Source organism: Natator depressus, chromosome 2 (assembly GCF_965152275.1).
Source record: "Natator depressus isolate rNatDep1 chromosome 2, rNatDep2.hap1, whole genome shotgun sequence".
Lineage (NCBI taxonomy): Eukaryota > Metazoa > Chordata > Testudines > Cheloniidae > Natator > Natator depressus.
This window is the reverse complement of record NC_134235.1, coordinates 1937049-1952906: the sequence shown is the minus strand read 5'-3', so window position 1 is coordinate 1952906 and position 15858 is coordinate 1937049. Positions and strand designations below refer to the sequence as shown.

Here is a 15858-nt window from a genome sequence, read left to right as displayed (position 1 = left end):
GGAGACCGTGCAGAGAGGAAGCAGAGGGGAGAGAGGTGACCTGGGCCTGCCCTCATTCTGTCCTGGAGGGGCGCAGAGTTAGCCACAACTGGAATATGTTCACGACAGGAGCTACCATATTGAGCAGCACTGGCTACTCCTCAGCTTTGGTCTTGGCTGTGCTCCCTGCCCGCTCACTGGATCGAGTGCCGCACCCCCGGGATCTCCGACAGAGCCCTTTGATTGGGGGAACAGGCACGGGAGGGGTTTGGCTAGCACTGACCAGGGATAGCCTATGAGTGCAGCACAGCCCTGGTGCAGGGCACTTTACCCAGACTTCCCTCATCTAAAGCAACCAGTGTCCCCCAGCAATGGAGCCCAAAGCTCACCCTTGTCATGGAGGCCAGGAGTCTGAGGTCACTGACGCAGTGCGTGGCTCCGTGCCCCCAGCCCACCCTTCACACTGCATGCTGGTCATCCCTGCACGCAGCCAGCCCCTCACCTGCTGGAGATGGGACTGTGCAGGAAGTATGCCATAAGCTCCAGCAGCAGCTCCTTACTGTCTCTGCAGAAGGCCATGAGGGCATTCAGGGAGGTCAGGACAAACTTTTTCTGCGTCTTTTCCTGAGAAGAGAGAAGACAGAGCATTAGCCTGCCCCAGTCCCAGCGAGGAAGAAGCTTCCCCCATGGGATGCCCGGAGGCTCAGGCTGGGACTAGCAACCGAAGAACGAGAAAAACCTATTCACGTGGCAGCATGCTGGCTGATGGCGAAGCGGCAGCCAGATATGGTACTGAGCACAGGAGTTCAGGAGGCCCCTAGGGCAGGGGCATGTGGGGGGAGCTCTCCTTCTTCCCTTTGAAGACCTTTGAGACAGGGCTGCTGAGACCCTCCCTCTCTCAGAGGCCTGTAGCAGAGAGCCAGGAAGCAGCAGGCGGCTGGACGGTCATGCCCTGTCCATGACCGAGCGCAGACAGCAGACGGCACTAGGTAAACAGACACAGCCATGCACTGCAAATGCTAACGAGCGCACGCCTACACTCCATCCCGAACCGGCACAGACTGTTCCCTCAGCAGGCTGATACAGAGCCCACTTGCACTTGGAGCATGCACACAAGCACATCAAATACCAGTTTGTATGAGGAGGGGTCCACGTTCCCCCGGCGGGTTCATTTGGACACATTCTTCACTTCCTCTCCTAACGCACTGCGCACCATTGCCGTGCACTGAGGACCTTACCCAGTTCCCATCACAGTCTGCCATTGACTTCAGTGAAGGCTGGATCTGATCCTGACCATGGCGTCTGCTACGTCCGGGGGCTGCACGCCGGGGGTGGGGGGGTCGTGCCTGAAGTTTGTGAAGTGCTTTGAGATCCTTTGGTGAGACAGGCGATATTATCCCCACGCGTGCACCAAGCACAAACACCCCTGGTGCAGAGCTCCACGCACATACCTTGCACCACACGTACCAGGGCGTGTGCCCAGCACAGGGGCACAAGACACTGCCATGCATGGCCTCTGGTCAGCCATACCCATGGGCAAAGGGAACAGTTCCTGGTTTGATGTCAGCACCCTGCCTCGTTCCTTCCTCAGGGCTGGGTGGGAACGACACTAACTAGCCTGTCACCACCTCTTGTTGTGGCCTTTCTACGGGTCTCAGCTTCTCCTAACTGACCCTTCACCACTTCGTTCTCAATCTGATCAATTCATTGAGCTCCACCTCAGAGTGAGACTCTCAGCCCCTCAATTCTAGGACTTGCAGCTTCCTTGGGTCTCCTGGTTGATTTCCTGGAGGCAATCTGGTGTGTTACCCCCTTGCTGTCTCAGGCCTTTCTGCCTCTCGCCCCGTCTCTGGCCTCTCCCCTTTGTAGCAGGTCTGGTTTTCTCTGTTGGTGGCAGAGGTGGGTGCCTGTCTCCATGACTGGTGGCTCTGGCAGCTGCGTGGGGTTGTGATCAGACTGCTGGGCTGGAGGCAGGAGAGATGCTCTCCTCCCCTCTGACTGTGCTCCAGATGAGCCCCGTTACACAGCCACTCCTTTTAGTTCTGCTTCCAGCTCCCTGGAGATCATTGTGGATGGCCAGGAAACTACAGGTTCTCCAGAGCTAGCAACCAATCCCCATCAGTTCTGAGGGCTCCAAGCTATACCCAGAGTAGGGTGACCAGACAGCAAATGTGAAAAATCGGGACAGGGGGTGGGGGGTAATAGGCGCCTATAGAAGATAAAGCCCCAAATATCGAGACTGTCCCTATAAAATTGGGACATCTGGGCACCCTAACCCAGAGGGAGCCGTTTCAGACCATCCTGGGGAGTGGGTGGGGAAGGATTACCACTGCCCTTTCCCACCCAAGTGCTGCAGAGCACTGGTGTGCAGGGGCTGCAGTTAGCACAGCCCTGGGGCATGCTAACCCTTCTGAACCCGGGGATCCTTACCTGCAGTTTGGGCGGGTCGCTCTTGTTCAGGATGAGCAGCAGGGCCTTGCAGACCTCGCGGCCGTTCTCCACCCCGACCTGCTCATGCAGCGTTAGGATGGCCTGGACTATGTAAGTCTTTGCACTGTAATCCACGGTGAGCAGCGCCTCCAGGAGCTGGCGCACAAACCCGCTCATGCTCAGTCCCTGCAGGGAATCCTGGCAAGGGGCAAAGGGGACATTCTGAGACACTCCTTTCCCCTTTCCTCCTTTCCATGTGTGGGGAGAAAATGAGCCTGCTCAGAGCCGCCTCCCCCTGGGGCTGTTGTGGGGGGGTCACACCCCCAATCCCACGCCAGCTGCCCTACGTTCTGCCATGGCAAGGCATGCACAGGTGCAGCTTTGCAGGGTTTCGGTAGGAGTCTGAGGTTCAAGTGGTGTTCTCGTCCATCCTCCCCGTGGAAGGAAAAGGCCAGGGTAGGGACCATCGAATCGTGGAAGTCAACGAATGGCTACGCAGGTGGTGTCGGAGAGAAGGCTTTGGATTCTTTGACCATGGGGTGGTGTTCCATGAAGGAGGAGTGCTGGGCAGAGACGGGCTCCACCTTACGAAGAGAGGGAAGAGCATCTTTGCGAGCAGGCTGGCTAACCTAGTGAGGAGGGCTTTAAACTAGGTTCACTGGGGGAAGGAGACCAAAGCCCTGAGGTAAGTGGAAAAATGGGATACCGGGAGGAAGCACAGGCAGGAACGTCTGTGAGGGGAGGGCTCCTACCTCATACTGAGAATGAGGGGCGATCAGCAGGTTATCTCAAGTGCCTATATACAAATGCACAAAGCCTTGGAAACAAGCAGGGTGAACTGGAGGTCCTAGTAATGTCAAGGAATTATGACATGATTGGAATAACAGAGACGTGGTGGGATAACTCACATGACTGGAGTACTGTCATGGATGGTTATAAACTGTTCAGGAAGGACAGGCAGAGCAGAAAAGGTGGGGGAGTAGCACTGTATGTAAGGGAGCAGTATGACTGCTCAGAGCTCCGGTATGAAACTGCAGAAAAACCTGAGTGTCTCTGGATTAAGTTTAGAAGTGTGAGCAACAAGGGTGATGTCGTGGTGAGAGTCTGCTAGAGACCACCGGACCAGGGGGATGAGGTAGATGAGGCTTTCTTCCGGCAACTCGCAGAAGCTACTAGATCGCACGCCCTGGTTCTCATGGGCGACTTTAATCATCCTGATATCTGCTGGGAGAGCAATACAGCGGTGCACAGACAATCCAGGAAGTTTTTGGAAAGTGAAGGGGACAATTTCCTGGTGCAAGTGCTGGAGGAGCCAACTAGGGAGGGAGCTTTTCTTGACCTGCTGCTCACAAACCGGGAAGAATTAGTAGGGGAAGCAAAAGTGGATGGGAATCTGGGAGGCAGTGACCATGAGTTGGTCGAGTTCAGGATCCGGACACAGGGAAGAAAGGTAAGCAGCAGAATACGGACCCTGGACTTCAGAAAAGCAGACTTCGACTCCCTCAGGGAACTGATGGGCAGGATCCCCTGGGGGGATAACATGAGGGGGAAAGGAGTCCAGGAGAGCTGGCTGTATTTCAAGGAATCCCTATTGAGGTTACAGGGACAAACCATCCCAATGTGTCGAAAGAATAGTAAATATGGCAGGCGACCAGCTTGGCTTAACGGTGAAATCCCTGCGGATCTTAAACATAAAAAAGAAGCTTACAAGAAGTGGAAGATTGGACATATGACCAGGGAAGAGTATAAAAATATTGCTCGGGCATGTAGGAATGAAATCAGGAGGGCCAAATCACACCTGGAGCTGCAGCTAGCAAGAGATGTTAAGAGTAACAAGAAGGGTTTCTTCAGGTATGTTGGCAACAAGAAGAAAGCCAAGGAAAGTGTGGGCCCCTTACTGAACGAGGGAGGCAACCTAGTGACAGAGGATGTGGATAAAGCTAATGTACTCAATGCTTTCTTTGCCTCTGTCTTCACGAACAAGGTCAGCTCCCAGACTGCTGCGCTGGGCAACACAGCACTGGGAGTAGATGGCAGCCCTCTGTGGAGAAAGAGGTGGTTAGGGACTATTTAGAAAAGCTGGACGTGCACAAGTCCATGGGGCCGGATGCATTGCATCCAAGAATGCTAAAGGAATTGGCGGCTGTGATTGCAAAGGCATTGGCCATTATCTTTGAAAACTCGTGGCGAACGGGGGAAGTCCCGGATGACTGGAAAAAGGCTAATGTAGTGCCAATCTTTAAAAAAGGGAAGAAGGAGGATCCTGGGAACTACAGGCCAGTCAGCCTCACCTCAGTCCCCGGAAAAATCATGGAGCAGGTCCTCAAGGAATCTATCCTGAAGCACTTACACAAGAGGAAAGTGATCAGGAACAGTCAGCATGGATTCACCAAGGGAAGGTCATGCCTGACTAATCTAATTGCCTTCTATGATGAGATAACTGGCTCTGTGGATGAAGGGAAAGCAGTGGATGTATTGTTTCTTGACTTTAGCAAAGCTTTCGACACGGTCTCCCACAGTATTCTTGTCAGCAAGTTAAAGAAGTATGGGCTGGATGAATGCACTATAAGGTGGGTAGAAAGTTGGCTAGATTGTCGGGCTCAACGGGTAGTGATCAATGGCTCCATGTCTAGCTGGCAGCCGGTGTCAAGTGGAGTGCCCCAACGGTCGGTCCTGGGGCCGGTTTTGTTCAATATCTTCATAAATGATCTGGAGGATGGTGTGGATTGCACTCTCAGCAAATTTGCGGATGATATTAAACTAGGAGGAGTGGTAGATACGGTGGCAGGTAGGGATAGGATACAGAGGGACATAGACAAATTGGAGGATTGGGCCAGAGAGCCCTCCCCATGCCGTGCTGGCATGGGCCCTTCTTGCCGGCTGCCAGGGCTGAAGAGTCAGAACTCCTGGCACCGGGGTTAACGCCAGTCCATCGATGGACAGCTTCTAAACCACACATCACAACAATACCTGGCACTCTGCTAGCTCTGTAGCCTCCCAGTGCCGGGCCACCGTTAACTGGCTAAACCTCAGAGCCCCATGAAATAGCTCCGTCTATTACCCACTCTGTTGGGGCACTGGCTTGCGCTTGGTCACACGGCAAGCCTGTGGCACAGACGGGGTTAACCCTCGGGCGCTCCTAGCTCCCAGTCCTGTACTCTGCTCACTCGGCCACACTGCTGTGTTCGGCCAGTGACACAGACGGAGGCAGCGTCTCACCATTGAGCTGAGGACAGGGTAGATCTGCCTGAACCATTCTGTGTCCTCGAACTGGAGGATGAAGGATGGTATCTCGCCTCCGGAGGGAGAGGCCTGGGGCTGCTCAAACTCATCCGGCTGCGTCAGGAAAAAACTCGTCATGCTCTGAAACAAAAGCAAAGGTGAGCCAGGAGAGCCAGCCCAGAGCCACGCAGGCCAGCCCAGAGCTAGCCCGGAGCCAGCCCGGAACCACTCAGGCCAGCCCGGAGCCAGCCCAGCACCATGCAGGCCAGCCCAAAGGTAGCCCGGAGCCACACAGGCCAGCCAGAGACTGCTCAGAGCCATGCAGGCCAGCCCGGAGCCAGCCCAGAGCCATGCAGGCCAGCCCAGAGCTAGCCCAGGGCCACACAGGCCAGCTTGCTAGAGGTGACGAGAGCCTGGGGCAGCATAAACAGGCCCTTAACAGGCCTCTGTCATGGAGTGTGGGGGAGTCCAGGCCCTGCATCCCTCTTCCTTGGATTCGCTGTGACTCTCAGCCAGCCAGTAAAACGGAAGGTTTTATTGAACAATAGGAACACAGTCTCAAGCAGAGCTTCTGGGTACAACCAGGACCCCTCAGTCAAGTCCTTCTGGGGGAGCAGGGAGCTTAGACCCCAGCCCTGGGGTTCCCTGCGTTCCACCACCCAGCACCAAACTGAAACTAAACCCCCCCCCCCCCCCCCAGCAGGTTCCCTCCTGCAGCCTCTGTTCACATTCCCCTCCCCTTCCTGGCTCAGGTGACAGGCTCTCAGGTCTCCCATTGAAACTCCCCTGCCACATTCCCAGGTCAACACTTCCCCCTCCCCACTGCGTCCTCTCTTCTCCCTGAACATGCGTCCTTCACCAGCTATCCTGGGGGTGGCAAAGGGTGCATGCTCAGGGCACCTGGTTTTCAAGAGGAAACATCCCAGCTCAGTAAAAACCACCCTGGGATCAATCTGGGCACAGAGGGGCCAGCTGGCAGATCCCAGACCCCCACTGCAGACACTGCTACAAGTTACCTCCTTCCACTTGGGGACAGGCAGGGAAACGGATATCTTCTCTAGAATCGCCGTTGTCCTGGCCGCCTCGTCCTCTTCCTCCTCGGTGCCCTGCCACTCCTTGCTGCGCTCAGGGCCTGCCCTCTCCACCTGACCCTAGCGAGGAGGAGGAGGAGCTGCCCCTTTCTGCCTGCTGCTGCACCCACATCCCCCTGGGCTTGAAACTCAGGCGGTCTGAGAGTCAAGAGGTCAAGAGGTGCCTCCCCAGTGTCTGAATGCCGGGGAGGCAGCCGGCTGTGAGTGCCACAGGGTAGGGCGTAGGGTGACACCTGCGCTCCCTGGCTTACCCCAGGGAATAATGCTGGCCCGGGGAGGCAGCCGGCTGTGAGTGCCACAGGGTAGGGCGTAGGGTGACACCTGCACTCCCTGGCTTACTCCAGGGTATAATGCTGGCCCGGGGAGGCAGCCGGCTGTGAGTGCCACGGGGTAGGGCGTAGGGTGACACCCGTGCTCCCTGGCTTACTCCAGAGTATAATGCTGGCCCGGGGAGGGCAGCCGGCTGTGAGTGCCACAGGGTGGGGCATAGGGTGACACCCGCGCTCCCTGGCTTACCCCAGGGTATAATGCTGGCCCAGGGAGGGCAGCCGGCTGTGAGTGCCACAGGGTGGGGCATAGGGTGACACCCGCGCTCCCTGGCTTACCCCAGGGTATAATGCTGGCCCGGGGAGGCAGCCGGCTGTGAGTGGCATGGGTTGGGGCATAGGGTGACACCCGCGCTCCCTGGCTTACCCCAGGGTATAATGCTGGCCCAGGGAGGGCAGCCGGCTGTGAGTGCCACTGGGTAGGGCGTAGGGTGACACCCGTGCTCCCTTGCTTACCCCAGGGTATAATGCTGGCCCAGGGAGGCAGCCAGCTGTGAGTGGCATGGGTTGGCGCATAGGGTGACACCCGTGCTCCCTGGCTTACCCCAGGGTATAATGCTGGCCCGGGGAGGGCAGCTGGCTGTGAGTGGCATGGGTTGGCGCATAGGGTGACACCCGTGCTCCCTGGCTTACCCCAGGGTATAATGCTGGCCCGGGGAGGGCAGCTGGCTGTGAGCTGACACAAGACTTGTGGGAAGAGGTGAGAGGTTTTTCGCAGGAGTGGGTGGGTGAGATTCTGTGTCCTGTGTTGTGCAGGTCAGACTAGATGATCACAATGGTCTCTTCTGACCTTAGTATCTATGAATCTATGAATCTAAGAGCCGTGGGAATGGTGTCATTGCAGGAACTCACTGCTCTGCTCTCGTGACTCTGACCTTCGGACAAAAACGGGGCCCTGGGGCTCCTGCCGTAAGCCCAGCCCATGGCCAGGCCAGTCTGGGGCCTTGCTCTGCTCAAGGAGGCTGCCCTGATTCCAAGCCCCGGGGTGGGATGACGGAGCAGTGGGACAGGAGTGTGGAGACCAGCACTGACCACAGCGACTCTCCAGGAGTGAGGCTGGGCTCCCGCCTGATTCCTCTGCCCTGGTCCTTGCAGAGGCTCCTCCAGGCTCCTCCTCAGTCACCCCACGCCTCTGGCTGCAGCTCAGCTCCTTCCACTGACAGGGAGGCCGGGAGATGCTCTCACTCTTCAAGGGGGTAGGTTTTATGCTGTGTGTATTGAGCAGGTCTCCTGGCTCAGCCTGCAACCCCCATGCCTGCAACATCTGCCTGCCCCGCAGCTGGGAGAGGGCAGCACCACTGGCCTGCCTGCAGTGGGGCCCTGGCCACTGCCCCAGCACCCAGCGGGCCTGGCTGCGGGAGGAGCAGACCAAGAGGCAGGGAGCAGTCTCCCTGCTGGAGCCTGCAGATCACTGCACTGCAGCGCAGGGAATCCCCAAGAGATTCAGGGAGAGCAGGACACACAACGGGGGCTCCAGACCGGAGCCCAGGAGAAACAGCGAGGAGCGGCAGAGAGCTGGGGAGAGGTGTCAGGAGAGCTTTGCCTATGGATAGCGCTTTCTCTCTTGGACCATCCGCACCCCTCTACCTGTTGCACTTCCAGCCACGTGGCCTGCAGCGATTCCCTCGAAGACTCGATGTCATCCTGGCTCCAGAACTGCTGCACCGCCACCGAATTGGGCAGGAAGCCAGATGACAGCCTGCGGACTTGCAGATGGGACAACTCCTGAGAGAAGGAAACAAAACATATCAGAGAGCAGCTCGCTCTCCAGGGGCACGGCAAACCACAGCCACACGGCTGGGCCACAGCCACCATCCACAGGGGATCCGGGCCAGGCCACGTGTCCGGGCTGCCACCCCCACCCACGGGGGTTCCGGGCCAGGCCACGCAGCTGGGCCTCAGCCACCATCCCTGGGGGAACCGGGCCAGGCCACACGGCCAGGCTGCAACCACCACCCACGGGGAACCAGGCCGGGCACAACCACCGCCCCCGGGTGAACAGGGCCAGGAAGCACAGCCGCTGTGTAATCACTGCCCACGGAGGATCCTGCCACGCCCCTGGGGAACTACACTGGCCTGCACGCCATTCGTGTTCTAGTCTACTCGACAGCAGTCACAACATGCAGACATGTTCTCTTAAAGAGCCAGTCCGTCCCCAGCAGAACTGGCTTTCTGGGCCAGCTCCAAAATAAGCCTCCCACCGCTGAGCTGGAGGCCTGTCCCCGTGCACTGCATGGTCTGTGCAGGGCACCCAGGAGGGCTGGTGGCAGCAGGCCAGGGAATGCTGCATAGTGGCTCCTCCTCCCCTGCCTAATTCTTCAGGGGGTTGTGACAGATCCTCACCAACTGGGGGGGCACCAAGGCCTGGGCGGCCCAGGGGAGGGGCTGACAAGCCCAGAGCAGTAAATGGGAAACAGCTAAGTAGGGAGGAGCTATTCCCCAGAGCAGAAGGACAGGCACGAAAGGGAAGAGATCAGGGTTTTATCCCCTGGGCAGTGCGGATGGCTCCGGAGCGAGCCGCACACCTCTGCAGGGCTCTTGGAGAGGAAGGTTCCAGCAGGAGACAACATCAGCACCTTTCACTGGAGGGCTGGGTGCTCGGAGGCCCACTGCATCCCGGCTGGGGTAACGGGCTGCCCTGAGCCGGGACAGCGTGCGTGGCGCTCAGAGCTGGAGGACGCAGAGGTCAGTGAGCTAGACAGCCACAGACAGGGGAAGGAAACATGCCCAGGCCTCGACAGCCAGGGGATCAGAGAGGAGCGAGGCAGTGGTTCTCAACCATTGACCACTGCGGGCTGCATCCAATGCTACCTGTACGGCCCTGAGGATGCCCCATGGGCCGCAGCGGTGTGCTGCCTGGGCCGGAGGTTGAGAAACACTGAGCTGGGACCTGGGGGTCTTCAGGACCATGGTGGCAGGTGCAGGGCCGGCTGCAGGCACCAGCTTTCCAAGCAGGTGCTTGGGGCGACAGTCCGTGTCCTGCGGCGATTCGGCGGCAGCCCCGCCACTCTTCCCGCCGCCGCGGCAATTCGGTGGCGACTGCTTGCGGCGGCAAAATGGGCAGGAGTTTGCTGCGGGATCCCCAGCAGGCTTTGCTCAGCTTACGTGGGCTCACCTTGGACGTCTGACTGCTGACCTGAGACGCGGAGGGGCCATGGCTGTTGACTTTGGTGATCTGCTGTGAGGGTGACCGGCTGTGGCTGCCGGTGCGCTGGCTCTTACCAGCTGCCGCAGCCTCCTGGCGAGCCTTGGGGACCCGGACGCAGAAGGGAGTTATTCCGCTGCTCTGGCTGCATCTGCCCCTTTCTCATTCCTTCCTGTTCCCGCCCCACCGCTTGCACCCGTACCCCGGCCGCGGTAGGGGAGGCTGCAGCTCAACAGCTGCCTGGCCGCTCTCTCCTTCCCCCCAGCCAGCCTGCCAGCTGCGAGGCTAGAGAGCCCCTGCCCCCCAGCCAGCCCATTGTACCCCCGACCCCCAGCCAGGCCTGAGGTGAGATCAGATCTGGCAGCAGACCTGCTGCCTTGCCCGAGCCTGCTCGGCGTCGACCCAAGCCCTTACCTGGGATATCTGACTCCGGATCCTTGCCAGCGAGGTGCGGCGCAGGGAGTCTTCCAGCCCTCGAGAAGCGCTGGGGGTTGGAAGCCCTACACGTGAGCCCCGGCCCGCGGGAGGCTCCGGGGCGTCCTCTCGGCAAACCCCATCCGCCGCGGGAGCCTGGGGGACGAAGGAGCTCGGTGTCCCCGTGCACGTCACAGGGTCCCCCGCGCTGCACCTGTGCGGCTGCCTGGTGCACCACCGCCGGGCACCAGGGCAGGAGCTTCCACTGCGGGGCAGGCAGAGCCCAGGGGCCAAACCGCCCGGCAGCCGCCCGCGCTCCGGGGAGCAGCTGCAGCTCTGTGCAGTGGGGCTCGTGACGGGTTGTGTGGCCACAGCGCAGCCACGGGGGGGCCAGGGGGAGACGGGGGCAGAGAGAGCAGGGGAGCCACGGGACACCTGCTCGGGGATGGTGCTTGGACCCGACCTCACCCCCCTCCCTCACCTTCACACCCCTACCCCCCCGCACACCCCTACCCCCCGCACACACAGCCCTCACACCCCTACCCCCTCACACATCCCCACACACCTATACCCCCCCACACACCCCCACACACCCCTACCCCCCCTCACACATCCCCACACACCCCTCACACCCCTACCCCCTCACACATCCCCACACACCTATACCCCCCCACACACCCCTCACACCCCTACCCCCCTCACAAACAGCCCTCACACCCCTACCCCCTCACACATCCCCACACACCTATACCCCCCACACACCCCTCACACCCCTACCCCCTCACACACCCCCACACACCCCTACCCCCCACACCCCTACCCCCAGCACAAACAGCCCTCACACCCCTACCCCCTCACACATCACCACACACCTATACCCCCCCACACACCCCTCACACCCCTACCCCCTCACACACCCCCACACACCCCTACCCCCCACACCCCTACCCCCCAGCACAAACAGCCCTCACACCCCTACCCCCTCACACATCCCCACACACCTATACCCCCCCACACACCCCTCACACCCCTACCCCCCTCACAAACAGCCCTCACACCCCTACCCCCCCACACACCCCCACACACCCCTACCCCCCACACCCCTACCCCCCAGCACAAACAGCCCTCACACCCCTACCCCCTCACACATCCCCACACACCTATACCCCCCACACACACCCCTCACACCCCTACCCCCTCACACATCCCCACACACCTATACCCCCCCACACACCCCTCACACCCCTACCCCCCCTCACACATCCCCACACACCCCTCACACCCCTACCCCCTCACACATCCCCACACACCTATACCCCCCACACACCCCTCACACCCCTACCCCCCCTCACAAACAGCCCTCACACCCCTACCCCCTCACACATCCCCACACACCTATACCCCCCCACACACCCCCACACACCCCTACCCCCCACACCCCTACCCCCCCACACTCCTACCCCCCAGCACAAACAGTCCTCACACCCCTACCCCCTCACACATCCCCACACACCTATACCCCCCCACACACCCCACACACCCCTACCCCCCAGCACAAACAGCCCTCACACCCCTACCCCCTCACACATCCCCACACACCTATACCCCCCGCACACACACCCCTCACACCCCTACCCCCTCACACATCCCCACACACCTATACCCCCCACACACCCCTCACACCCCTACCCCCCTCACAAACAGCCCTCACACCCTACCCCCTCACACACACCCCACACAACCCTACCCCCTCACACCCCTACCCCCTCACACCTATACCCCCCACACACACCGCTCACACCCCTAGCCCCTCACACACCCCTACCCTCCGCACACACAGCCCTCAAACCCCTACCCCCCTCACACATCCCCACACACCTATACTCCCCCACACCCCTCACACCCCTACCCCCTCACACACACCCCACACAACCCTACCCCCTCACACCCCTACCCCCCTCACACACAGCCCTCACACCCCTACCCCCTCACACATCCCCACACACCTATACCCCCCCCACACACCCCTCACACCCCTACCCCCCTCACACACAGCCCTCACACCTCTACCCCCTCACACATCCCCACACACCTATACCCCCCACACCCCTCACACCCCTACCCCCTCACACACACCCCACACACCCCTACCCCCACACCCCTACTCCCTCACACACACACGCCTCACACTCACACCCCTACCCTCCCCACACTCCTCACACTCACACCTCTACCCCCCCACACACCCCTCACCTTCACATCCCTCACCTTCACACCCCTACCCCCACACACACCCCTCACACCCCTACCCCTCCACACACACACGCCTCACACTCACAACCCTACCCCCCACACCCCTCACACTCACACCCCTCACCTTCACACCCCTATCCCCACACACCCCCCACACCCATCACCTTCACACCCCACATTCACACCCCCTACCCCCACACATCCCCACACACCCCTACCCCCCTACCCCCTCACACTCACACCCCTCACCTTCACAACCTTACCCCCTCACACACGCCAACCCCCTCACACACACCCCTCACCTTCACACCCCTACCCCCACACACATCCTCACACACACCCCTACCTCCCTCACACTCCTACCCCCCCACACACCCCTCACACTCACACCCACACCCCTACCTTCCACCCCTCACACACACACCCCTACCACCCCTCACACCCCTACCCCCTCACACACTCTCACCTTCACACCCCTACCCCCTCACACCCCACCCCCTCACACACTCCTCACACACACACCCCTACCCCCCTCACACACACAGACCCCTCATCCTCACACCCCTACCCCCACACTCCTACCCCCTCACACACACCCTTACCCCCTCACCTTCACACCCCTCACCCTCACACCCGTACCCCCTCACACACACACACACCCTCACTCTCACTCCCCTACCCCCCCACCTGTCACCTTCACACCCTACCTCCCCTCACTCACACACCCTTACCCCCTCACACACACACCCCTCACCCTCAAACCCCTACCCCCTCTCTCTCTCACACACACACACCCCTCCCCCCTCACACACCCCTCACTCCTACCACCCCCCAATATATTTCAATTCCATGGGACTCTTGGCATGACCAGCCCCACAGGAGACCCCAGAGGGCAACCAACCGACAGCCCCTCGGGTCTCTGCCAGAGATGGGTCCAACCCGCCCAGAACGGGGCGACTGGCTGGGGTGGGCTGTGGGGCCCTGGGCCCGTGGCCAGCAGAGTCTATTCCTGATCCCGTGACCGGCTGCTACACACACCCCTGCCAGCGCTCGCCCGGCCACGACACCCCAGCCAGCCCCTGCCTGACGCACCCGGCCCAACTGGCACTGCCAGACACTGTATCGCGGCCGTCTACACACCGGCCCGGCCCCACAACCGCAGCCCCACTGCCCCGCTCCAAAGACGACACCCCGCTGCGCTGCCTGAGGCAGACACAGCCACTGCCCCCCACAATCAGAGAGCCGGAAAGGAATCGTGGTGAGAAAAGCAGAGTGGGGGGCAGGGACTGGGAAGAGCCAGGGGGCCCCGAAGGCTCTGAGGACCCAGGGGTGCACAGCTCCTGCGTAGCCCCACGCTCAGTGCACTGGGGCAGGTCACCTCTCCACTTAGACGGGAGACAGCGCAGCCTGGTGCTGGGAGCACAGGCCTGGGAGACAGGAGTGCTCCCGGAGTCCTGGCATGGCTCCGACAAGCCCATGCATCACCGCGCCCATCTGTGCCATGGCGCCAGCCCTGTGGGAGCGCTGTGGGCCCTTGGCAGGGACAGGGCTGCACTCAGCCGACCCACCAGCATGGTGGCATGTGTTTACCTTGATCAGCGGACGTTCCGTGTCCTCCTCGGCACCGTCAGGGAAGGCCCCTAGGAACGTGTGAGAAGCAGCCAGGCCGTAGAGTTTCGGTACCAGTGGGCCAAGGAGACAGGCCTCCAGAATCGTGTCTGCATCAAAGGAATCGGTGTGGGGGATCTGCGTGGAAAGGCAGGGAGGGAGCCGTCAGCCAGCTCCGCCTTCGCCATGGGCACCAGCTGAAATCTGCCTGCAGCCCCAGGCTGCACGGTGAGGCACTCAGCCTGGAGGGGGCCCGGGCGGCCACCCACACCCTGTGCTCTCCACGCCACACACGTCGGGCTTGGCACTGCCTCGAGGCGCTCATTGCAGAGCGTGCCACCCCCTGCAAGCGGGCCTCACGCACCACACACTCAGCTTCCCCATGGAGGGTGTTTCGAATACCTCCAGCTGAGCACAATGGGGCCAGCTCCCCAGCGAGCCTTGTGCTCCCGACACACAGACTCTGTAAAGTGCAAGCTGGCCCGCATGTTGTGGGCTCGCACCAGAGCATCTCTTTCCCCCCCTCCCCGGGGGGGCAGTCACCGTCGCGACACAGCCATCGGTTTCAGTCCCAAGTAACTATGCTTAGTACAAACGGCCACACTGGGTCAGACCAATGGCCAGGCAGCCCCATTTCCTGTCTTCCAACAGTGGTGGGGGCCAGAGGCTTCAGAGGGAATGAACAGAACAGGGAATCATCAAGTGATCCATCCCCAGTCGCCCATTCCCAGCTTCTGGCAGTCAGAGGTTTAGGGACACCCAGACCGTGGGGTTGCATCCCCGACCATCTTGGTCAACAGTCATTGGTCCTCCACGAATTTATCTATTTTTTTTAACCCAGTTATAGTTTTGGGCTTCACAACGTCCCCTGACAATGAGTTCCACAGGTTGACTGTGTGTTGTGTGAAGAAATACTTCCTTTGGTTTGTTTTAAACCTGCTGCCTGTTAATTTCATCGGATGACCCCTGTTTTGTGTGTTATGAGAAGGGGTTAATAACACTTCCTTATTCACCTTCTCCACCCCAGTCATGATTTTACAGACCTGTATCATATCCCCCCTTAGTCGTCTCTTTTCCAAGCTGAAAAGTCCCAGTCTTTAATCTCTCTGCATATGGAATTTGTTTCATACCCCTAATCATTTTTGTTGCCCTTTTCTGAACCTTTTCCAATTCTCATATATCTTTTTTGAGATGGGGTGAACAGATCTGCACACAGCATTCAAGATGTGGGCGTACCAGGGATTTATATAGCACCATTATGATATATTCTGTCTTATTATCTGACTCTTTCCTAATGGTTCCTAACATTCTTTCCACTTGTTTACCTGTTGCTGCACACTGAGTGGATGTTTTCAGAGAACTCTCCACAATGACTCCAAGATCTTTCCTG

The 15858-nt window shown here is 59.6% G+C and overlaps 1 protein-coding gene across 1 annotated transcript in view; it reads right to left on the bottom strand.

Moving 5' to 3' along the window:
- WDR97 (WD repeat domain 97) overlaps positions 1–15858 on the bottom strand; it is a 74305-nt gene that overhangs the window by 21925 nt on the left and 36522 nt on the right. Inside the window, exons 14-21 of the mRNA XM_074943656.1 lie at positions 14451–14606; positions 10608–10763; positions 10164–10295; positions 8636–8773; positions 6648–6782; positions 5629–5772; positions 2410–2607; positions 482–603 (exon numbers count right to left, since the gene is read on the bottom strand). Of these exons, the coding sequence (XP_074799757.1) occupies positions 482–603; positions 2410–2607; positions 5629–5772; positions 6648–6782; positions 8636–8773; positions 10164–10295; positions 10608–10763; positions 14451–14606 (1181 nt within the window). The remainder of the gene's footprint in view (positions 1–481; positions 604–2409; positions 2608–5628; positions 5773–6647; positions 6783–8635; positions 8774–10163; positions 10296–10607; positions 10764–14450; positions 14607–15858) is intronic.